Genomic DNA, 24,338 nt, shown 5'->3' with positions numbered 1-24,338 from the left:
TGGCCTGCAGGCATACACACAGACAGAATATTATATACATAATAAATAAATATTTTTAAAAGTGCCACAGAGTACCAGGAAAGATAGAGAGAGAGAGAGAGAGAGAGAGAGAGAGAGAGAGAGAGAGAGAGAGAGAGAGAGAGAGAAACTGGCCTAAAGTGATCACTCCAAACGATGGAAGCCAGGAGTGTGCCACTGCTTCCTCTGTACTGCAGAAGATTCGGTAATGTTTGGAGACCTAGAGACAGGACTTGTCTAACTTGGGTAAGTCCAATGCTGCAAGAACCAGTAAACTCCCCGTGGGGTAGGGATAGGCCTCCTGGACCAGTGGACATACCTTGGCCCATTCTAGAATGGGAACTGGAAATTGGTACACCTCCCACCAATCACTCTGCCTCCTGATATTCTCCCATCCTATTTTGTACATGATCCATCGTGGAGCTGCTGAAGGGAGAAGACCGAGAGCTCGGAGATTGGACCCCAATGCCTACTCTTCCCTCCGGCTCCCAGCTCTACTAGGGAGAGGGCTGCTGGGACTTGTAGGAAAGTTCCCAAGAGAAAGTGGGGCTGTGGAGTGTCACGCATCTGCATCACCTCCCACCACTTTGGTCTGATGTTGGGAAATTGTAAGATACAAGAAGCAGATAAGGAGCCGATGGTGGTAGTGCACGCCTTAATCCTAGGCAGGTAGACCTCTGTGAGTTCAAGGTCAGCCTGGTCCACAGAGCTAGTTCCAGGACAGCCAGGGCTGTTTGTTGTGCAGAGAAAGCCTGTCTCAAAAAACCAAAAAGCAGCAAATGAAGAAACAAGCTATTCTTTGAGCAAGTAGGAGCAGGGCAGAGTGCTGCTCATAGAGATAGGAGCGTGCTTACCAGTCTGGAAGCCCGAACGTATTTCCACCCTGACTGGTATCTGAATGTGTCTAATCTAGCCTTCCTAGAGAATGGATGGGGTCCCACCTCCACTCTTATCCTCATACACCACCCAAGTGGGCTGTGTTATCCAAATCATAGGTAAGTGGGGGGCATGAGTTGGCTAACTAAAGAGACAGGCAAATTTGAGAAACCAAACTCTTGAGATACAGCAGATGGATGCCAAGGGCACCCTGAAAACATAGGGACCATTTTCTTGAATACACTGAGGGAAACTGTCTACACCTACTTCATAGAGGACCATGTACCCAAAGGATATAGAGAGAAGCAGGGATAGGTGGGTACTCAAAATGTGCCCATCCTGTCAAAGGTTGCTTTTCTTCTCCCCCCCCCCCCCATTCCTGGCACAGCTAGGCCAGCCACCTACCATGGTTTCTGCCCAGAAAACTGTCCTCAGTGATGTCAGGCTTTCTGAAGTCCAGCATAGCCACCTGGACCCCTTCTTTGGGTCAGCCTTCCACACCTCACAATTTCTATCAATTTCTAGTCCTTCAGCCTCCATGGGACAGCCAGTAGTTTTTGCTTGTCTCTTCCATTTGTTTTTGTTCTTTTTTTTTTTTTTGCTTTTTTTTCGAGACAGGGTTTCTCTGTGGTTTTGGAGCCTGTCCTGGAACTAGCTCTGTAGACCAGGCTGGCCTCGAACTCACAGAGATCCACCTGCCTCTGCCTCCCGAGTGCTGGGATTAAAGGCGTGCACCACCACCGCCCGGCTCCATTTGTTTTTGTTTTGTTTTTCAAGACAGGCTTCTCTGTGTAGCCCCTAGGCTGTTATGGAACTCACTCTGTAGACCAGGCTGGCCTCAAACTCTCAGAGATCCACCTGCTTCTGCCTCCTGAGTGCTGGGATTAAAGGTGTGTGCCACCACCATTCAGCACTCTCTTCAGTATTAAACAGTATACCATACATTAACAAAACCCCACCAACCATGGTGGCTTTGATATGGGACGGTGTTCCTTGATTATCATGGTATTGGTTCAGCTCTCACCAAGGCCCTGTCCACCCTGCCCTCCACCCCAGATACATGATAGACTTTCTGGCCTCTTGGCCAACTTTCCCCAAACTCTACACCCTTATTGGCCACCAGGACCCTGATGGCTTTCTTATCACCAGGCTCTAGGATCTGCCCTGAGACCTTTTCCTAAAATGGACCTTCCCTGCCCAGTTGGCTGTAAATGGCTGAATCTTTGTAAACTATTCCTTTTACCCAGATCTGTCTCCCAGAGCTCCCTGCCTTATATCCCATGAGGAGTCCCAGTAGGTCTGCCCTAGGAATCTCTTGGGTCCTTCTGTTTCTCCTCACATGTTGCCCAGACAGCTCCAGCAGCTTCCTGCTTCCTTCCAGTGCTCCTGTGTGGCCAAGAGGACCAAGACTTTGTCGTCCCAACAGCCACGGAGAACCCTAGTCCCTCCCACCTTTGGTCTGGCCTTTGCACACATTGCTTCCCACTTCGTGGAACACATCCCCTCCCACTCTGAGCTTCTACATGTCTACTGCTTCCTGTAGAGCTGATGCCACTCACCACATGGCTCTTGTGCCCTCTGAACATACTTAGTTCATGTCAAGATGTGTAAAATACAGAAGACTCTAAACTGAAAAATAAAAGCTCGTTCATGATTTTCATAGTTATTTTATATTGCAATGAAAACATTCTGGATTTACTGGGTTAAAATTATTAAAATTAAGTTTACCTTTTTAAAAAGCTTTTTGGAATGATTATTAGAACACTTCCAATCACACACATGGCTCAGTCTATGTTTCTATTGGGAAGCCCGGCCTTTGGGGACCTTGGTGAGAAGGAAACAAACACACCAGCTTTGCCCATTGCCCTGGCTCCAGAGGAAAGTGTGAGGAAGGGAAAGACATTGTCTCAGCCCCTGGAAGCATGAGGTAAGCAAACAGGATTCCAAGGTGGGAACCGGGAAAGGAAGCTCCTCATGACACCACTTTCCACCTTTTATTACTCAAGTGTGTGGGGTTGGAGATGCAGGGACAGGGCAGCAGCAGGTTTCAATAAATAAGAGATGGGATGGGATGGACAGTGGGCCCCGCGCCTGCGCGGCCCCACATAAATAACCAGGCCCTGAGTCAGAGCAGAGACTAAGGCTGGATTGGCAGTTACCCCTGCTACCAAAAACTCAGGCAGACACTACCACAGGAGCATGGAAACCACAGACCAGAGGCACTTTCTAGGCGGCCATCTTCCTCTCCCGTCAGCTTCAGAGTTCGAAGGCAGCAGGGTGGCCTGAGGCTCTGCACCAGAGCCTGTGCAAGTCAGGTAATTTTTCAGTTTCTTTAAAAGTAGCAGGGTGGGGGCAGGCACATGCATTAAGCCCCTTCTGTAGGCATTGCCATAATAGTCCAATGGGAGCCTTGAAGGGCAAAGCCCAGGAAGCAGCAGAAACAGGCCAGATAAAGCCACTAATAGGAGGGTAGCAAAGTCAAGCTCCCCCAACAGAACTGGACCTTTCCGTAAAGAACTGGAAAGGTCCTGGGAACTGAGCTCTCCTTCCTTCACTTCACAGTCAGAAAAGCTGGGACCTAGGTACTCTGCCACCAGAACAGGGCCCTTTGCTACCCCTTCCCATTACAGGGCCTGCCAGAAGAGAGGGAGGCATGTCCAGGATCCAGGACACGGCAAGAGTGACTAGTTCCCAAGGCACAAGCTGGGGACCAGGTACAGACACCACTCCTCCGCCAAACCAGACTCCTAGAAGACAGAGGGCTCCTATGATGTGTTCAGGACAGGCACAGGTTAGGGCACCCTGCAGGGAATTGACTAGGGCTGCAGGAATGGGTTGGGCTCTTGATCTCCTGCTCACTTGCTGCGCGGCGAGCTGCCTCCTCAGTGGGGCAGACGGTCCCACCTCCAGGCCTTGGTCTTTGCTGTTTTGTCTGCTAGGCCTTTGATCTTGGTCCTCGGTCCCAGCTGCAGCTCTCTCTCCTGCAGAAAGCCTTCAGAACCTCCCAGAGCAGGGCAGAACGTCTAACTCTGGACAGCCCATCAGATGACCAAATTGCTTTCACTTAGCCGAACCACATAGCGGTTCTCCTGGGGATCAGGATTGAGGGGTCAGAGCTAAGTCAGACAGTCATTTGGGCTTCACAAAAGTGGTATCCACCCAGAGCTCCCCATACTGCCTCCGTGGGCCTCTGTTCTGTCAGGGTCAACCCAGGTGCTAACAGAAAAACGTCCCCCAGCTCTCACCTCTGTCTTGTTCTCTACGGGAGGCTTCAGCCATTTAGCATGGCTCCCACCACTTCCCAGCAGTGCCCGCTGCTCAGGGGGAAGACTGGGCTGTGGGGAGTCAGGAAGATCACCCCCCGAAGGCCCAGCCTCCATGACAGTCTTCACTTCAGATGACAACAAACTGGTTCGCTGCTCAGGAATACGAGCCACACGGAACCTGCAGGGAGAGGCGCCAACACAGCCCATATCAGGGGGAGATCCTAGGACAGAGAAGGCACCTACCAGGTCACAGCTTGAGCCTGTTACACTGTCCAAGAGCCCTTCCTAGACCCCCAGAGACAAGGCTGTTTGTGCCCAGCTCCCAGCAGCCCCACATAAGTTAGAAGTGGACAGACCTTTGGCCTAAGAAGTAACACCAAGACCATGCCTTTGGGACAAGAGGCATGTCAGACAGCATAGCTGGGAAATGACTCTTTTGGCCACTCGTACTACCCAGAAAGGCCCAGGAAAGGCTAGTCGGTACTAAGCTGACCCAAGGACCTGCTTATCTATGTCTGTGCCCACCTTACCTGCCCACAGACAAGATGGTGATCTCACCCTGACGTCCTGCCTTGGCACTAGCTTTGGGAGCCCTGGATGGGTTGGACAGGAGGGTGGGAGCAGGAGTGACGGCAGCTGCTGCCTCAGGAGACAGCAGCACCTCTGGCCACTTCTTCTGGCTACAACGGGAGCAGCAGGAGCCAGAGAGTGAGGCCAGGCCCTGCACAGTGTGGAGGTGGTGGCGGTGCGGACAGATGTGCGGCATGCTGGGGGAGGCTGGCAGCAGCCTGCAGGAGGAGGAGCAGAAATGGTCACTGTGGCAAGCCGTCAAGTAAAGGGACACAGGTAACATGATGAAAGGGAACACAGTCAGGTAGGGATCCCCAGGAGGCAAGCTGATTATCTGAAGGTCCCACCACTCACCTAGGTACAGGCCTGTGGCTTGTCTGGACCAGCTGTTTGCTGTGATAGTCTTTCAACAACTCCTCCAGGGCTGCTGCATTCTCTGTGGGCAGGTGGAATCAGAACCCAGCTCCAGAGTGAAGGAACGAGCGCCCCACAGCTCGGCAGACAGCCCTAGCCTACTCCCATATCCCTGTCCCAGAGCCCTTCCTCCATCCCTCACCAGTCAAGATAAGAGTCAAAAATCACTCAGCATCCAGGGTTGGAGTACCAGTCAGGCTGAGGCTTTGATCTGGGGAGGCAGAGCTAGGCAGGACTTTCCCCAAACATCCTCTGAAGGAGGACCCCGCCGCCCACTCCTAGGCATTGGGTAAACATAAAGACCCTCTCTTCACCTTTCTTTTCTGTGATCAGGCGCACCAGAACTCCAATGGTGTCCTCGTTGGCATCCTCTGTCCTATAGGCGGGATTGATCCCTAGAGAAAAGAAAAGGAATCCATGATTCTGGGAAAGAAGGGATTCAGGGCTCCCAAGCTACACCGGGATCTTCTGGCAGAGGACATCATAGTCCTTGCTCAGAGTTTTAGCAGAATCTACTGTGCTGTTCAGTGACAGGACCCACAGGCCCATCACCTAGACTCAACTCTGTCCCTGCAGACTGCACCAGCCTCTTCTGGGTGGGCACTGCTCCTTTCTTGGCTCTCCTTGCTCAGAACTCCCACCACCTTTCCAGGCCCGTGACCTCTCTGCACTCCACCTTCTCCAGAGAACTACTTAAGGGTGTGCGAATGGACCCAGGCAGCAGCCAACACTTAAAGTCTCTAGGCTAGCAAAAAAGTACAGTCCTACATAAAATAGCCCTGACTTTTATACAGCTCAACAGTACTTATTCTCACAGAGGAGCAGAATCCTGTTCTCAGTACTCACACAGTGACTTAAAACTGTCTGGCTCTAGTTCCAGGGGATCTTAAACTGTCTTCTGGCCTCCCTGATCACCAGAATCACACCTGCTGCATACATACATACATTATGCAGGCAAAATACACATACATAAAATTAATTAAAATTAAAAATCCAAAATAAAATATCCAAACATAACTTTAAATCAGCCCTGACTTGCTACCCTCCCTCAATAATTTAGGGTTAGGAGTTGAACGGCTCTGAAAGCTGGCATGGGGGAGGTTGTGTCTCTGCTGACTTGGCCAGAAGGCTCCTGACAGCCCAGAGAAGTGCATTTGCCCAGAAGGTCTCTACCCTTCAGGAGACATTGGTCAGCAAAAGAAGCAATGGGCCCAAGGCCTTCTATCTCTGGTTCCAGTACTTGTATCTCAAACCACAGCAGAGCTGAAACCTGAACCCACACAGCACTTGCCAAGAAAGTGGCCTGCCAGCCCTCCTGATGCAGGGCATTCTCCTGCTCCAGACCAGAGGCCAGAGGTCACTTTGAATCAGACAACTGGAGCCTGCTGCCCCTGCCAACTCCCAGCCTTGTGGAGCAGGGCCTCACCCAGGTAGAAATCTTACCAACTTGATCAGCTTAAGACTTTACCTCTGCCTGTTGCCATAGCTCAGCCCCTTCTAATCCTCCATGTCTGCACTGTTGCCATCAAGGCTGCTGCACAGCACCTCCAGGAGGCCTTCCTGATTAGCCCTCTGCAGGCCTCTCCTGTCACACCTATAGACCAGGAAGGTCCCTTCCAAAGTCCCTAGCCCCCCACCTGGACCTAGTCAGGCCTTACCACTGCCTCCTCCTCCAGGGCTGGGCCCAACGTCCTTGTGGGCCGTGCAGTGGTAACCCTTCCGCTTGAGCAGGTTGCACACCAGAATCCCCAGAAGCCCCATGAGGCAAAAGACAGGTACGATGGCGATCACGGCATACTGGGCAGCTGTCTCCTCAGGGCCGCCTGCCCGAGTGCTGTTCCCAGACTGCCGAGGCTCACTGTTGCTACCGGTACCTGCTGCCACTTCCACACCACGCCGGGTCCGTCGCCCTGATTCTGAATGCCACAGAGGATGGGAGCAAGGCAGCAGAGAAAAACATACAAAGAAGTTGCGAGGCTGGTACTGTCCCTCCTCAGCCTCAGAAAGGCTCTCTGCCTGACCTGCTGTGTCTGCCTTGGCCGAGCCTTGGGAGCCCTGGGTAGGTCGGGGTAGGAGGCTGGAGCAGGGGTGATGACAGTAAGTCCAAGGACCTGAGCACAAAGCTGGAGGAAAACTAATATCCCAAGACAACCCACCTGCCACACTCGGGAGACAAAAGTCAGCTGACGCCTTTCCTCTTTGACTATCCAATGAGGCTCCTTTGGGCCTCAACCTCTCATTGCCCCTCACGCAGACAGACACATATGGCACACTCCTAGACAAAGGGACACAGGAATCCTACTCACATGAGTTAGTAGCCTCAAGAAGTGTTGGCTCTGGTAAGAAGCCATGGGTCACAGGTAACTACAAGGGCACAGGTGCATGCTCACACGCATCCGTAGGGCTCTTATGGGGAGGACAGGGACAACAGGACCAAAAGGAGGCGAATCCTCAATCCTCATGGTAGCTACCAGATACTGGATGCTCTCAATCACTCAAGAGCAAGGTGGCTGACCATCTAGACCTTCTGACTGCCTGATCTCCTATGGTCTGGAGAAGGACCCTATTGTCCCCACATGGATGCTCCATGGGCTCTTGGGCTCAAATTCATTGGCCCCCTTTCCTACCTACCGCACCATCTGTCACTCACCGTCACAGCCACCAGTATTTGGAGGTGCCTTGGAGCATGGCTGACATGGAACATGAGGAACTCCCCGAGACCCAAACCATCTGCAGGGAGGAAAGATGGCACTGAGCTCCAGAAGTTAAAATGTGTCCTTAGGAAAAACTGGATTCCTTCCTACCAAGTGCCCTCAATGGTGCCACCAATCCATGTCATACACAGGAAGCGAGGCCCATCAGGCAGCAGTGGGCCAAGAGCCCAGCATGAGCCCCACCCTCACCCTGTGCTCACCCAGGCTGGCAGTCTCCACACACTGTATCATGAGTTGATGTGCCAGCCTGGGCCTCCAACCTCCTTCGAAGGCTGCAGCGATAATGAGGCTGGCATGGATGGGAGTCCCATAAGACTGAGAAGGTGCCTGGGGGGCAGGTTCGGCATAATGTGCCCTGCCCTGGGTCCTGTGGGAGAGGAAAAAGATTATAAGGCCAGAAGTTAGGCCTAAGGCCCTGGGCATGGACATTCAGGCCTCCCTCTGCCCTCAAGAGTCTTCCCGGGATAGGACAGTGTATCGCTCACCAGGTCAGGTTCCTTGCCCGGTGGACACAGCCAAGGAGTTATTGATGTTGGAGTGGCCAGAGGCCAGGGCAGCAGCTGGAAGAATGCAGGTGGAACACAGAAGATGTGGCCACAGAGGAAGAAAGTGATAGGCATGAGGCTTTCAGGGTCATCTGCTCACTACCTACTTCCTGAGTGAATGCAGACCACATGGGCTCCCTCCCAGGCTTCAGGCACACTCTAAGAGCCTGCCTCTGCCATTCTGTTGCACTACCAGTGTCTAGGTAAAGAAAGAATTATATCTGTTCTGGAAAATACTGGGAAGCCCCAGACAGGATCAGGACCGAAGCTCTTGAGCATCTGAATTATAGCTCTTTCAGATGAGTTACACTCCTCACCCCAGACAGATGAGGAGGAAGTGCTTCCGAATTCTTCTGAGATTGTCTCCCTTCCTGCTGCATGCCTCCCCCGCCGCTCCCCCAAGCTGGGCATGTCATTAACTACCCTCTGTTTATCGTGCCTGCAGCCAAGGCTGCAGCTCGCGCTCACTTACTATTCTGGGCCCTGGGCTGAGTCTGAGACCACATTCTCCTCTGTGACCTCCCCCTGGGCCACAGCCATCCCATTCATACCCTGCACTTAAACAGGGCATGCCACGTCCCAAAGGAATGCTCTTCTAGATGTGGGTCACTAGCCCCATCTCTGGTGGCCTCCCTCTGTTTCCCACTCAAGTGAACGCACGGACTACCTGCACAACTCCTGGTATGGGAAGACCCTGTTCTCCGACGTGGCCCCAGCTGCTAGAGTAGAGGGCACCAGAACGGAGCTACCCTAAAGGCAGAAGGTCAGACCTGGCCGCCAGCACCTGCTAAGGCTGGAGGCTCTCTCCTGGAGACCTCAGTCTGCCACCCCTGGGCTTCCACAGCCACAGTAGAAAGACCTCACAGACCCCAAGGTGTTCTGACTCCAGCCCCAGAATCCGAGCTTCCCTAAACTAATACAGACCCCACATCCAGCAGGAGGTGCTCAAAGTCTTCCAGGTCCCCTCCTGCCCTCCTGGCTTTGCCCCACACCTGCCTGAGGCAAGTACCTTGCTTTCCTAGGAAATCCCTCTGGCCCATGTGGAAATTGCTTAGGAAGCTGAATCCCTGGCTTGCCTGTCTCTTCTAGATTGCCTGTGTCTACGGGGTCACAACTGCATGCCAGGGAGTGTTAATAGACACTTCATTGGGTCTTCCAAGAAACACTGAGTTTAAGTCCACCAGAGCCTGAGACTCCTGAGCAGTGCCTGACCCTCTACCCTGGAGCACTGTGGTGCACGCTCAGACACCAGTTAGTCTAGCTTCTCTGGGGCCCTTCTCCAACTCACCACAAAGAGGCAAGACAGGGGCCAGCCCAGCAAGGTCCACTTCATCATCAGGCCCTGGAGTGACATTGACCTAGGGCAGATAAAGGAAGGGTCGGAGGAGTGGCCAGAGCAAGCAGGAATGGCTTGATTGTCTACCCCCGCCCCTCAAGCCACGTTCAGGAGGACTGCTGTTGGGTGCTGGGCAAGCACTTGCCCTACATGGCAGGACGCAGGTCTGAGCAGAGGTAGGACTGACCTGGCTAGGGCTAGCCTTCTAGGTATGGCTGTGGCGGGAGGGAAGCTGAGGGTTCTATAGCTCAGGAGGTTTCTCAAAGCAGGAAGTGCTTCCTTCCCCTTCCATAAACAGCCAGGTGCCCTGAGGCATCAGAGGGGCAAGAGGAAGGAAGCTGAGGAAGGCCTGCGCTGGGTGTTTAAGACGGTTGCAGCACCTCTACCCTTGCTCTTATCTCCAGCCTCTCACACTCTGCCTTAATTCTCAAAGGTTCGGCTACATACAGCAAGGCCCTCATCCTTCAAAGCCAGCTCTGTCACAGGCCTGTTCCTCCTCTACACCTCCCCCAGGGAGGCCTGGGCCTAGGTGCTAGCATCTCTGCCTGCCCAGGTATCATGGCAGACCTGGGAGGGAGGGTTACCGTCTGGCATTCAGCCTGCTGGAGACCAGACATGCTTCTGCTCTAGGGAATTAGGATCACCAGTGTCCACAGGGAGCTCCGTCTCAGAGGACACTATGGCAAACAGATTGGATTCGGAACAGGCAACAGAAAATTCATGTGTATTTCCCAGTCAGGGTCACAGGTGGGGTGGGGTGCTCACAGACCTAGCCCTCCCCCACCCCCTGGACAAGGGCCACAGGCTGTTTTAATGCAGAGTACATGTTGCTCGCAGGAGGTTCCAATCTCAGAGCCCCCTCTCTGCTGGTGGCCAGGCTTCCTGGCTGGAAACAAGAGTGGAGCAGAGGAAACCTATCCGCCATCTGACCTGGGCCTGGCCCCATGAATACCACAGTAGGGTTAGGGATTAAAGTTACACCCAGGGGAGGGGGAGGGGCTGGCGTCACAGCACCCAGGGACTCTCCAGGTCACTGGCAGCGGCCCCCTCTTGGGCTCCAGGCCAATTAAGGGGAAGACCAGGGACAGGGAAGGACGGCTCCAGGCTCCAGAGTAGGTAAAGGCTGCATGCATGCGGCAGTCAACACTCAACAGATGGCACTCCTGACTCATTCCTTGACGCGTCCCTCCTCAAATTCAGTCACAAAACTGCCTACCAGGTTCTGCACCACAGTGTCCCCTCCAGACCATATTCCATGGCCTCTCTGCAGTCCTCGGAAGATCTCATCATCACAGACTTGACCACAAACCCCACAGCACGATCCCAGCCCCAAGAGCCCACAGAACTCGGACGAGGGGAGAAACGCAAGAGGTAAAACTCAAAGCCCAGATGAGCCCAGGACCACCTGGACCCCAGCAGCCCCTTCTGGGTGAGCTGAGCCACAGAGGCTCTGCAGCTGCTCATCTGCAGACGGGCCAGAAACCGAGTGATCTGAGACTGCCCTGTCCTCAGAGCCCGAGTGGGCCCACTCAGGCATCCCCACTACAGCCGCCACCCAGCATCCCTTGCCTTCTAATTATGCACCTTCTAATTACCACAGAACTGGCACTTACCCCAGTCTGGCTGCATGGCCCCACTCTCAACCAGACTGAAGCCCTCCTGCCCATCTGCCTGCTCAGGCACATGCACACATGTGCCTGCCTGCTACTGCAATCTCCACCCCCCCCCCAGCATCTACTACGCTAGAAACCCATGAGAAAGCAAGGTTAGAGAAGACCCTAGGTCAGCGGGGGGGTCAGTGGAGGCCCCCATACTTCCCTTGTCTAGAACACCAGACAGTCAGGGATACCTCCAAAGCCTAACACCTCCTGAAGGCTACCTGAGCTGAGAGAAACGGGCACACTGCTGCTCAAAGGTGGAGGGAAAAGCCCAGAAAGCTCTTCCAGCTCCAGGTACCAGAGGGAGGAAGGGAGTTAGCCTAGTCACACAGTTCAGGGGCAAGTTCTAGTGCAGAAGGAGTTAGCTCACAGGCCACTCTTAACTACCTGAGCCCCCAGCTTCCCTAGCCTTGGCTTCCTTGTACAACTGCAGCGCAGGCTGTTTATCTTGTGTGGCAGGAGTCTGTCAAAAAGCATAGCCCAGGTAATGGGCCTCAAGTGGGTCACGGGACTTCCTCCCCACACTTCCAGGGGTGGTAATTAAGTATTTGTTGGCTGGCTTGTTCACTGCTTGTCCCCCAACCAGACAGCAGTCAGGGCAGGGTTGTCTTTTTTATTCACCGCAAAGCCCAAGCACCCAACCCAGGCGTGGAACTGGAGCCTCAGGGGGGCTAAGGCCCAAACAATCAGACTAGAAATTCCCTGAGTACAAGCCAAACTAGCAAAGCTGCAACAGCACTCCAAACTGCAGAAGCTGCCAGCAGCAGCTGCCCCAGGGAGGAGCAGCCCCAGAGGCTTCACAGAAAGAGGAAGCTGTATTGCCCGCCCAGGCCTCAGGCGACTTCCTCTTTCCTAGAATCTGTGGGTTTACCCATAACCCCTGCCAAGGTCCCCCAGCACACTCCCTGAGAACTTCCAAGGCCTCTGTCCACCTCTTCTGACCTCTAGATCAACCTTACCTGCAGCCTAGGTGTCCTGACAGATGTGGCGTGCCCTGAGTCAGCTCCCCCACCTCAGAATGGTGTCCCCCACACACCACTGAAAACCTCCTTACACAAACATGCGCGCGCGCGCACACACACACACCAGCCACCTTTGGATTGGATTCTCTCTCAGCGACTCGACGCTTCAGAAACCCCTCCCATCACTTTTGGCCAACACCTACTCTTCCTCCAGAAAGCAGTTCAAAGTCACTTCCTCCTGGAGGCCCCAACCACCACCCCTCCCCTCAGCAATGGTGCCATTTGCCCAGTCCCCTTTCTTACTACAAGCTGTCCTCTGTGCCCAGTGCTATGCTGGGTGTGGGCTGTACTGGGGATGAGAAGTAGGAGAGATGTCTTCAGAAGACTACCCAGCTATGCCAGAGAGAGAATCCCAGAGACAGGCCGGTCTTAACGTGTTCCTGAAGCCCTCTGGTGACTGGGAAACATCACTGAGCACAAGCTTGCCCTCCTCTGCCCTGCACTGGCTGGGGAGCTGTGGGACCCCTTGCAGACGGCTCATGTGAAGGCGAAATGAGAAAATTCACGTTCAGTTCTCAGCACAGGATTGGCACAGAGTAAGATCGTGCCTCACTTTCCCCATTTGTCTGACCAGCAAGTGTGAGGCATGGGAAATTCTCTTCTGTAGTTATGATCAATGATTAGGAAGGAATCAAGTACATAGGAAATACCCAGCAGGCCACTCTAGGGGTGGAGGTATAGGAGAGGGGTTGGGAAGACTAAGCAGAGCCCAGGTCAGGCTGAGTTTGCACTTTTCCCCAGGGCCTGTGGGAACCCTGAAGCATAGAGCAGAGGTAGCTGCCAGCCAAGAGTACCACGGAGGGGGTGGGATCAGCGCCGGTCCTGGGGTAAGCCAGGGAAGAAGGTAGATTCTGTCTCCCTGCCTGTGGCTTCTCTGCCGCCTCTCGAGGCCAGGGTTGCCTGGAAACAAAGCAGGACCCAAGCCTTCCTCAGCAGTGACTACACCCGGCAGCACAATGGCAACATCAATAGAGGAATCCAGGTTAGCAAGGGACCCAGTGGTTCCCTGGCAACTAGGGCTGAAGTAGGGCAGTGCCCACACTGGGTGCCAGCTAAGGCTGCTAGGGCATTGCTGGCTTCCCTAACAGAAAGGAACAGACCTCAGCAGGGCACTATCCCTCCCACAGCTCACCTCCAATCCACAGCAGAGGTGAAATTCCCTTTTCAAACTTGAGTAAACAGTTGGGGGAAGTCACACATGAGGATCCCATAGTACTAGGGAAGGGACGGCGCCCAGGACTGTCTTGTCTCTGCCTTTCCAACCCTGAAGCCTAGTCAATCTGATGGTGAGAAGGCTAGTGCAGAAGTACAGACGGATGGGGGTTCTACTGAAGGTGTACTAGACAGACCTAGGCGAGGCCTGCGGAGGTGTGGCCCCCACCCGCACCCATGCCCTTTTGGATATTGTGCTAGTTTCTGCCATGTCACACAGAAAAGAACGTTAGAAACCACAGGAACCAAGAAGACTGGGGAAGTCTGGGAATTCCCAGAGGCAGGAAGGGCAGCTCCCAGGGCTGCTGCTGAGGTTGAAGGCCCAGAGATAAATGAAAGCGGCTTAGGGGCTATGCAGAAAGAAGGGTGTCCCGCTCCCTGCTTTCTTCCCGTGCCACTTCAGGGCAGCAGGAGCTGCACACGGCTCTGTTCATCAGGCCTCCTGGCAGCCAGGGCCCGCATTTCAGCAGCTCAGGTGGTAAGGCAGGCAGGAGGGGCTGAAAGGGCTAATTGACTCCTTAAGGCTAAGAAAAGGGCTGAGGCAGCGGGATCTGGCTCTCCCAGCTCCTCAGGTCTGAGTAGGAAACGAATTCCTCCTTCCTGGGATAAGTCTAGGGATAAAGCGGTGTCTGAGACAACAGAGGCAGTCACCCCCAGGACAGAGCTGGGATGTCCCGTGTCACATTTCCTCTCCAGGCCGGGTCCTGCTGGATCTCTCAACACAGGCTTCCACGGTCCATTGCAGGGACTGAGAGGCTGAGCGAGCTGAGCAAGGGCTTGGTCAAGGGCTAAGGGGCCTGCCACCAACACCGAATGATCTGGGTTCAGTCTCTAGAAGGGAAAGAACTGGCTCCTGCAGGTTGTGTGCTGACTTCCACACCCAGCCAATACAAATTAAACAAACACTGGAACAAATTTTTAAAAAGAACTAGGTCTGAAAGGTAATAAGATTTACCAGTCCAGAGAGAAGCAAACAGCCAGCTCAGGTCACCTCACCTGGAACCCGCTGCTGGCAGTGGCAACTACACCTTTAATCCCGTAATCCCAGTTCTCCAGGCCAGCCTGGTCTACAAAGTGAGTTCCGGATAAAACAAAACAAACAAACAAACAAACAAAAAATGGCCGGAAGACGGGTCTGCAAGGACCCAGGGAGAAAACACAGGTTCACCCCTCAGTCATGCTGCTTCCGCCCCCACCGCACCCCCCACTTTTTATTGCATTGCTAATGCTCAGCATCCACCCTGACTCAATCATCCCAATTTGGTTGACTGGAACAGAAATTTAAGGAAACTGAGGAGAAACCACAGGGTTCCTGCTAGCTCTCCAACTCCTTAGATTCGGGTGCTGGGGACTGAGGCCCACGCAGAGGAGGTGTGCTGAGGCCGGACTGGGCATGTGTATGATGTTAGTGCCAGCAGGGGCAAGGCTAGCCTCCGAGACAGCCCACCTGAGCTGCAGCTCCGGCTGTCACTAGTGGCTCTGTGACCTTGAACAGGTCACTTAACCTGTCTTGAGTTTGGGACCTCAAAGGATGTGGAGGGCATATTTGGATTTTCACTTAAGCAATGCTGGCCAGTCAGGCAGTAGTAACGCAAGCTTTTTTTAATCCCAGCACTTGGAGGCAGAGGCAGGCGGATCTCTGTGAGTTCCAGGCCAGCCTGGTCTACAGAGCAAGTGCCAGGACAGGCTCCAAAGCTACACAGAGAAACTCTGTCTCAGAAAAACAGAAAACAAAACAACAACAACAACAACAAAAAGAAATGAAAAAGAAAATAACGAAAAAAGCAATGCTGGCCAAGATCTACCGGTTCAGTTCTTTTTGGTTTGGTTGTTGCTGTTTTGGTTTCAGTTTTTTTGGTTTTTTGACACAGAGTTTCTCTGTGTAGCCCTGGCTCCTGGAACTTACTTTGTAGACCAGGCTGACCTCAAACTCAAGAGATCCACCTGCCTCTGCTGGGTAGTGCTGGATTAAAGGCGTGCGCCACCAATGCCCAGCTAGCACTACCATTTCTAACACCACAGCCTCACAAGGGCCACTGGGCGAACTCAGGCTCAAAACAAGCAGTGTCCCTCCCATCAAGGCTGCCAAGGTGCTTGGGTGTCTAAAGCACGGCAGGAGGAGCCCAAGTCCGTAAGTCTCAGCAGCGTGAGATCCAGGTAGCCATGCCTTGGAGGTCGGCATGCGCTTGATTCCACACAGCTAAAACCAAAGGGTCAGGAAAGCAGACTGAGCAGCAAGGGACAGTTCTGCGGTTCCCATGCAGCCCCACCTGCCATAACTCAGGTGATCTCATGGTATAGGGAGAAGATCCAGAACACACAGGCTAGCAGCAATTCTTCACAAGCAGGCCTGAGCCCAGCCCCCACCCCACCCTTCAGGGCGCCCACTCAGCTATCACTTCTTCATCTCCTTTAACCTTTGCCAGTAGTAAGGAAGCTGCCTCAGGGAGGCAAGGAAGGAGGCAGAGTACAGGGCTCTCAGGTCCTTCCCACTGTGAGCACACACAGGAACAAGTTCAGTTCCTTCTCTCAAACTCACATTTGGACCCTGCCTCTAATTGGCCACAGAAGGCCCCTCCATCCCCCTCTATCTGTGCCAACCAACCAACCACACTCTGGGAGCCGCATGGGCAGTTTATTTATAGAGTGTTCGTCTTTCCCAGGGTGGATAGCCCAGGAAAGAATTCTGGACGTCAAGGCCATAGACCTGAATTTGGACCCAGTGGCACTAGGGTCTTGAAAGTGCTTTCTCTTTGATTCCTGGCTTCCGAGCCTATGTCTAGAAGGACTCTCTGGAGGACGGGGCTGACAGCCTTAAGGGCTGAGCACTTGGCAGGGTTGCAGTGCTTGCTTTTCTAACTAGCCCAGCCCAACTTAACATGCACAAGGCTCTGGGTTCAACCCATGGCACTGAAAACACAAAATCCAAAAAAGCAGTTGGGCATGCAGAGAGAGCCAGAGCAGGAGCAGAAGTTTGCAAAGCTGTGGTAGAACCTGCTTCCCTTGCCGCCCAAGTGCCCAGGGGTCAAGCAGAAGGAGGTAAAGTAGAGACGAGACCAGCAAGGCTAGGAGCTGGCTGTGCCCTGTGTAAAGTGGAGCTGAGCCTGTTGGCTCTGTAAGTTGGGTCCCTCTGTTTTATACCAATGGTAGACACAGGCACCTCCGTCTAGCAGCTACCACACCAAATAGAAACCAAGCTTGGCCCCAGTGTCATCCCCAGAGGCCCAAATTCCCAGAATGGTTTGGCTTGGGTGGGGCACTGAGTAGAGCTGGGGGCTCCACAGATGCTGGGCTAGAAGGGGGAGTTAACCCTTAGTTAGCCCTTCTCCCCTCTCTCCTTTTGCTGGCCCTGAGCTATTTCTACCTCTATGCTAGAGATGGAAATAACTTGGGCTCAGCCCCTGGAGACCAAGACAGCTATTTTCAACAGCCCCAAAAGCACAGCTCCAATCATTCCAGGGAGGACTGAGGGACACCCTGATCCCCAGCCCAAGCTCTACGCCAAGCATCAGCAGTGATCAGGTAAGAAGGGGTATCTGGGAAAAATGGGGGGACACAGACCCAGATTGGGCAGGGTACAAGCACAAGGTCACTTTATCTGCTCCCCACCATAGCAGATGGGAGAGGGACCTCTCACGTATGATGAAGGACACTATCCCTGCCACCCCTGGTCTTTCTGGTGATCTCTGGCTCAGCAGAGAGAAGGAACAGGAAGACCATGTAAAACACCCACTTGCAATTTGCTAGCCGTGTGTGCACACGAATCTAACTTTGTGCCAGGTCCGCCAGCCCCAGTATGTGAGATGGGGTCCCAGATAAGCCACGAGCAATTACCAGGAAGGTGGTGATCCTCTCCAAGCACCTCACAGGGCTCCAGTCCAGGCACCGTCCTGACTTTGAACCTTGAACAAGTCACTGTGGTTCTCTGAGCCTCAAGTACTAACGCGTCAACAGTCACCACGTCTCAGGACCACTGCAAGGATTCAGTAAAGCAGCACGTTACAAAGTGTTTACAGCAGGGCCAGCCGCTGCACCTCAAAATCCAACAACATTTTCAGAGAATTACAGAAAGCAGAACTCCACATACATCTTCTATCAGGTGTGGTACCCCACTGCCACCTCCGGAGCTAGGGAGCCCAGTTGCCACCCTTTCTACATGAATGGCACTGACCCTCTTCTGGGAGCAGGAGCCTCAGAGTACTCTTTCCCAGATGAGGATTAAGCAAGAACTCCAAGTCCAGATCAGAGACCATTCATTGCTGGAGAACAAATATTCCCCCTGAAGAAAAGAGACCTGAGTAGAGAGTGTCTTTGGATTGAGATTTCAGGATCTAAAAGACAAGGTGGCTTTTGAGCGGGAGTCTGTGGGCAAGACTGTTTCGAACCTTCCCCAGCACATGGATGCAAACCACCAGAAGCCTGCCCCCACCCCCACTGCAGTCCTTCAGTCTGGAGGAGAAAGGAGAATGGAAGAGACTGACCCCAAAACAATAGAAGATCCCAAAGTGATGATTCACAGGCTATTCACACCTCGGTGCAGACTGGGAGACTGAGGCCCAGCAGGGGCGGATTCTGATAATAAGACCCAGACAACAGAGTGCCCCTGGCAGATGTTGGAGGTTTGTTGTGAGTGTGAAGGACTGAAACCACCTCGGGTCTTTGTCTGTGCTACAGGGGCTAGCCCCCCAGTGCCGCCCAGCTTCGGTCTCCTCTCCCTCTGCTAGGTTGTATCTGGATGCAAACAACAACTCACTAACCTGAACTCCTGAAGGGTGCCTTCGAGAGATCTTTATTCCCTAGACTCATCTTCCTTGGCCCCTCAGCTGCTGGACGGTGTCAGGTTCCTCCTCCTGTCTCCTTACTCTGTCCGAGTCAAGCAGACACAGACACACATTCTCTCTCGCGCTCTCTCTCTCTCTCTCTCTACTTGGCTCCTTATGCACCCTGTGACCCCGTGATTCAGGGCTTGCTCAAGTTATTTAAGGTTCGTCTCTTCTACCTTATACTCATAATTTTAGTGGTCCTTGCCCCGGTCACACTGCAGGCCACACACAGTGACCCCAGTGACCTGGGGTCTCTCACAAACAATCACATACATACAGTCTACCTGTCTCCGACACAGAGCCCCTCTGAGCCGCCCGCTAGGCTTGGCGTCACCGCCCAGGGTCCCAGCCACACGTTTACCCGGGCCAGGCCGCCTCCTGCGCCGTGTCACCCACAGTCACGGGCTGACACCGTTCAAACCCCCCCCTTCCCGGCAGCCCCGCGTTGCAGCCGCACCGAGGCGCTGCCGTCCCGTCCTACAACCAATTCTGGTGTCAATCCAAGTTCCCGGGTTCCACCGACCCTTGGCAGCCAAGTTCCGCTGCTTCCCCTCGCGCACCTTCGGACAGACTGCGCAGCGCCGGGTGTGGGGAGGACGCGCAGTCGGGGAGCTCCGGGATGCGCCGCGACGGGACAGGTCGGAGCAAGACAGTGGGGCTGCCGCATCCGCCGCGCGGGAGAACTTCCTCAGAGGAGCAGAGCGGGGCTGCGGGCCGAACGCGCTCTCCTTACCTGGCCGGCAGCACCAGCTCAGCTCCGCGTCCGACGCGGCGCCAGGGTCCCCGCGAGGCGAGTGCTGGGGGCCGGCCGCGCACCGTGCGCGCCTTTTGAATGAATCGCCGGCCCAGCAGGGAAAGCTGCTCGGCCCCGCCCCTTACGTCACGGCCTCTGGCCCCGCCCCCGACGTCAGAGTCCCGACTCGCAGCCGCTAGCCCGGCGCCCCCCAGCCGGCCGAGGGCTCACGATTCTCCCGCCAGGCCCCGCTGCTCTACATCGCCACCTCTCGGGGATCCTCGGAACTGCAGGGGCTGCGCTGGGCGACCGGGATGCTTTTCGGACGCGTCCCTTTGAGGGGGCGGGGGGCGGGGCTCCAAACCAAGAAATAACGGGCTTGTGTTTTTTTTTTTTGGTTTTTCGAGACAGGGTTTCTCTGTGGTTTGGAACCTGTCCTGGAACTAGCTCTTGTAGACCAGGCTGGTCTCGAACTCACAGAGATCCGCCTGCCCCTGCCTCCCGAGTGCTGGGATTAAAGGCGTGCGCCACCACCGCCCGGCAGCGCTTGAGATTTAAATGCTACTCAGGTACTGTCATTATTGGCTGCGTAACTAGAGCCACAGCGACCACTTCCTGGGAATTTTCTTTCTTTTGGAATTGGTTGCCCATGACGACGACCGCGTCTTGGATAAGGCCCAGTCTGGCTTCTGGAATCCCCCAACTAGTTAGTAAGAGAGTCTGTAAGAAATGCTCACCCAGTGAATTCCTTTGGAACCTGGCCCAATACCCCCTCTTCCAGAGTAGTTGGTCCCTCCCCCAAGTAGGACGGGGGACACGCCTCTCCCTAACACCTATCCTTAATGCCAGCCATCGAAGTTCCCAGTGGAGACGGGAGTAGAAATGTAGCCTCAGGTCTTGAGAGGTTGAGTCAGGAGGCTCCTGAGTTCCAAGCCAGCATGGACATATCGAGACCTTGTTTCACAAACACCAACAGACAAAAACAATGACGACAACAAAGAATGCCCAACACTATGAGACATGGCTGTAGAAGCCAGGACACTACACACACTGTATTTTTGCCTCTGTAAATTGTGTCCTTGTGTGGTTTGCTGTGTCAGTACTAGAAGTAGCCACTCAAATACCACAGCCTCCTCCTCTAACGCGCCCCTCCTCCGCCCTCGCGTACGTTCAAGAGATCAAAGGTGGCCGGGCGATGGTGGCGCACGCCTTTAATCCCAGCACTCGGGAGGCAGGGGCAGGCGGATCTCTGTGAGTTCGAGACCAGCCTGGTCTACAAGAGCTAGTTCCAGGACAGGCTCCAAAACCACAGAGAAACCCTGTCTCGAAAAACCAAAAAAAAAAAGAGATCAAAGGTGTCCAGGAGACCAAGGCTGGAAGAAATTCAGACAGCACGGAGGACCTAGAGCTGGGGACAGAGGCCTGGCTGGGATCAGGATAATCACAGCTCACTAAAAAGGTTGAGGAAGGTAAAGAGGTCTGTTGGGAATAGATGGGTTGGGGTGGTATTCTAAACAAACTTGAGTCACAGACTCTGAGTCACAGAACAGAGAGCAAAGGTCAGGTCCCCAGAGTCTGGGAAATTGCAGGAGGAGAATTGGACACCTGAGTGAAGAGAGAAGGAACAGGACAGAAAGAGTCCCAGGTTAATGGTGTCAAAATCAGGATCCCAACAGCCTAGTAACATGGGCTTTGAATCCCAGAGCTCTGGAGGCAAATACAACCAGATGTCTGTGAGTTCTGGGACAGCCTGGTCTAGATAGTGAGTTGCAATCTAGACAGGGTTACAGAGTGAGATCCTGTCTTCGAAGAAAAAAAAAAAAAAGATCCTAGCCTATTCAATGTCAATTGTGTCCCCCAAATCTGGGGACGGGGGCTATGCTAGGACCCTACTTCACAGTCCCTGGAGGGAACGCACAGGGGGGACAGTATGTGCCCAGGGTCCTCTACTTCTGAATGTTTTTCTTCTCTCTCTGTCTCTCTCTCTCTCTGTCTCTGTCTCTCTCTCTCCTTTTTAAAGATGTATTATTTATTATGTATGTAATATTCTGCCTGCATGTATGCATACAGGTCTGAAGTGGGCACCAGATCTCACTACAGATGGTTGTGAGCCACCATGTGGTTGCTGGGAATTGAACTCAGGGCCTCTGGAAGAGCAGCCAGTGCTCTTAACTTCTTAGTTGTCTCTCCAGTCCCCTTTTCTCTCTTTTTGAGACATGGTCCCTCTACATACATACATACAATGTATGTAGACCAGACTGACCTCAAATTCAGAGACCCATCTGCCTCTGCCTTCTGAGTGCTGGGATAAAGGTGTGTGCCTCCATGCCCATCTTTCTAAATTTCGTTTTTTAATTATTTTATTATACTTTATGTGTATAGGCACTCGTATGCCTGGTGCTCAAGGAGGCCAGAGCAAGGCATCCGAAGTTATACATGATGGTATAAGTCCTTGTCAGTACAGTATGGAAACTGAATCTGGGTCTTCTGGAGGAAAGGTCAGTGTTCTTAACCCTGAGTCTTATTATTATTATCATTATTATTACTATTATTTTTATTTGAACTTGGGTTCTAGGGATTGTGCTCAGGTCACAGTTTACCAACTAAGCTATCTCTCAACCCTTTTTGAAATGTTTTCTTGGTATAAGGACATTCTATATGCCAATTTTCAAATTCCAAAAGATGGTATTTCAGGTCGCACTTAATAACTAGTTCGAACAGTAGTGGAGGTTTGGGTCTGACGGCTAATCTGACTCTACCAACAACTCTCTGGGAAACCTTGGGGTATTCAACCCCTTCCTGCAGGTCTCTCTTTCTATATGGATGAGGCCACCTGTACAGATCAGATTCCTGGGAGTGCATGGGTTCCACTCCTGCATCCTCAGTTGGGAAGGAGCCTAATTATTATTATTATTATTATTATTATTATTTTGGTTTTTCGAGACAAGGTTTCTCTGTGGTTTTGGAGCCTGTCCTGGAACTAGCTCTTGTAGACCAGGCTGGTCTCGAACTCACAGAGATCCGCCTGCCTCTGTCTCCCGAGTGCTGGGATTAAAGGCGTGCGCCACCACCGCCCGGCAAGGAGCCTAATTATTATTTACTGCTAGTTGGACTTGCTGACTTCTTGTTGTAATGGTCTGCTCTGTCCCTTTAAGAGACAAGCCATGCCCACTCTCCCCCCTCCTCTCAGGCAAGCTGATCTTCAGCTTCCAGCCTGAGTCCCTTCTTTCTCTCTCTCTCTCTCTGCCTCTGCCTCTCTCACTGCTCTTCCTCCTTCTCCCCTTCCTTTCCATAACCCACTAAATATCCTCGCTCTACACGATGAGCCTATCCATGTCTCTGTCTCTCGCCTACTGCGTGGCTTCCTTCCCGGGACCAGTCACCTTCAGAGAACTGCGGCGCGGTCTCGTGGTGTGCCCATCTGTCTCTCCTCGTGGTACTGGCTGGCCCATCGAGGTCTCTCACCCACCATGCGGCCCCTGCCTGAGACTCATTGCCCACTGCAGCCACTTGGGGAGCTATGCCGTCCCTGCCTGGGACTGGCTGCCCACTGTCCACTGCCACTTTAGGGGCCTGTGGTTGTGGTCTCACGGCCCGCTGCCCGCTGCACCCCTCCAGGAACCTGCAGGGTTTCCAGCTGACTGAGACTATCAGGTTCTGGAGCAGCTCTGCTGCTAGGAGACAGAAAGAAGGTAACAGCCACACAATTGGGGCTAGCTTTTCATGGCGCTCAGAGAGTCACTGGGCTCCAGAAGATACTCAAAATCATAGGTTCTCTAAGATCCTGGTATCTCAGGTGACTTCACAGAATCTTGGTACTCACTCTTAAGTGCCTCAGAGACTGTCTTGTGTTAAGCTGTTCACAGCATAAGACCTTAGTAGGTTGGAATGTGTTTTTACCGTGACCCACAGGCAAGTCCCTGCCAGGCCTGCTGAGGTAGAAATCCTATAGCACCCTTTCAGAATGACCAGGATTCTGTTGTTTTAAGAAATCTTTAGACAGGTGGCTGCAGGTGCCCCCTGCTGGCTATTCTGGAAACCCAAGCTACCTTTCCTGTTAGTTCCAGAACTCTGCTGGTAGCAAACACTGCAGATATTCAAGTTCCTTGTATAAAATGCATAGAATATTTGTAGCCCATCCAATCCATCCCTACATTTTAAATTCTTTTTAGATTACTTGTAATACCCAACATAAGAAAATGTTATATTATTTGGTGAATAATGATGGGCGAAATTTGGGCCTACTGGGGACAGATACAACTTTTGTAAGTCTAAATTTCCCATCCACCAGGCATGATGGCGCACGCCTTTAACCTCAGCACTCAAGAGGCAGAGGCAGGAGGATCTTTGTGAGTTCAAACTCAGCCTGATGTACATAGTGAGTTTTAGGACAGTCAGAGCTACATAGGAAGACTCTCTCTCTCTTAAAAGAAAAATAATAATAACAAAAAATAAAATTTCCATCTATAGTTTGTTAGTTCTGAAGATCCAGAACTCATGGATACCAAAGGCTACCACTAAAGTTACAGATTTCAGGGTTAAATTCTCTTTAAAAGAAATCTGGGAGGCTGGAGAGGTTCAGAGGTCAAGAGTACTGTCTGCTCTTCCAAAGGGTCTAAGTTCAGTTCCCAGCAACCGTATGGTGGCTCACAACCATCCGTAATGAGATCTGGGACCCTCTTCTGGCATACAGACAGAACACAGTATATATAATAAATAAATCTTAAAAAAAGAAATCTGTACCTATATATCTATATACATTCATCTATCTGTCTGTCTGTCTATTTATTTATTTATTTCTGGCAGTGGAAACATATTGTAGGAAGCTTCTTGGCCACCCAGACTCCTAAAATAACCACACAGAAACTGTGTTAATTAAATCATTGCTTGGCCCATAGCTTAAGTGTATTTCTGGCTAACTCATATCTTAAATTAATCCATCTCCATTAATCTGTGTATTGCCAGGAGGCTGTGGCTGTCTCTGGCAGGGCTACATGGTTTCTTTTGACTCCGCCTTCTTCCTTCCAGCATTCAGTTTAGTTTACTCTGCCCTATCAACAGGCCAAGGCAGTTTCTTTATTAACCAATGGTATTCACAGCATACATCAGTGGCACACGCCTTTAATCCCAGCACTCCAGAGGCAGAGGCAG

The 24,338-nt window shown here is 52.7% G+C and overlaps 1 protein-coding gene across 4 annotated transcripts; it reads right to left on the bottom strand.

Moving 5' to 3' along the window:
- Positions 1-2,875: 2,875 nt before the first annotated feature.
- Positions 2,876-19,290, bottom strand: Relt (RELT TNF receptor). 4 transcript variants are annotated; one of them, XR_009057615.1, is made up of 13 exons: positions 19,015-19,290; positions 17,466-17,604; positions 9,692-9,761; positions 8,344-8,418; positions 8,059-8,225; positions 7,795-7,874; positions 6,803-7,060; positions 5,459-5,539; positions 5,085-5,166; positions 4,691-4,948; positions 4,140-4,338; positions 3,754-3,983; positions 2,876-3,641 (listed from the first exon to the last, which is right to left on the bottom strand). XR_009057615.1 is itself a non-coding variant. In XM_057779812.1 (12 exons), the coding sequence occupies exons 3-12, from the start codon at positions 9,755-9,757 to the stop codon at positions 3,936-3,938; spliced, it is 1,314 nt and encodes a 437-aa protein (XP_057635795.1). In that variant the 5' UTR covers positions 9,758-9,761; positions 17,466-17,604; positions 19,015-19,290; the 3' UTR covers positions 2,876-3,935. The 4 variants fall into 4 exon arrangements, 3 of the variants coding, with proteins under 3 accessions (XP_057635795.1, XP_057635796.1, XP_057635797.1); XM_057779812.1 differs by having other exon boundaries at positions 2,876-3,983; XM_057779813.1 differs by having other exon boundaries at positions 2,876-3,983; positions 19,188-19,290.
- Positions 19,291-24,338: the final 5,048 nt, after the last annotated feature.

This window comes from Chionomys nivalis, chromosome 8, assembly GCF_950005125.1.
Source record: "Chionomys nivalis chromosome 8, mChiNiv1.1, whole genome shotgun sequence".
Lineage (NCBI taxonomy): Eukaryota > Metazoa > Chordata > Mammalia > Rodentia > Cricetidae > Chionomys > Chionomys nivalis.
This window is presented reverse-complemented; position numbering and strand designations above follow the sequence as displayed.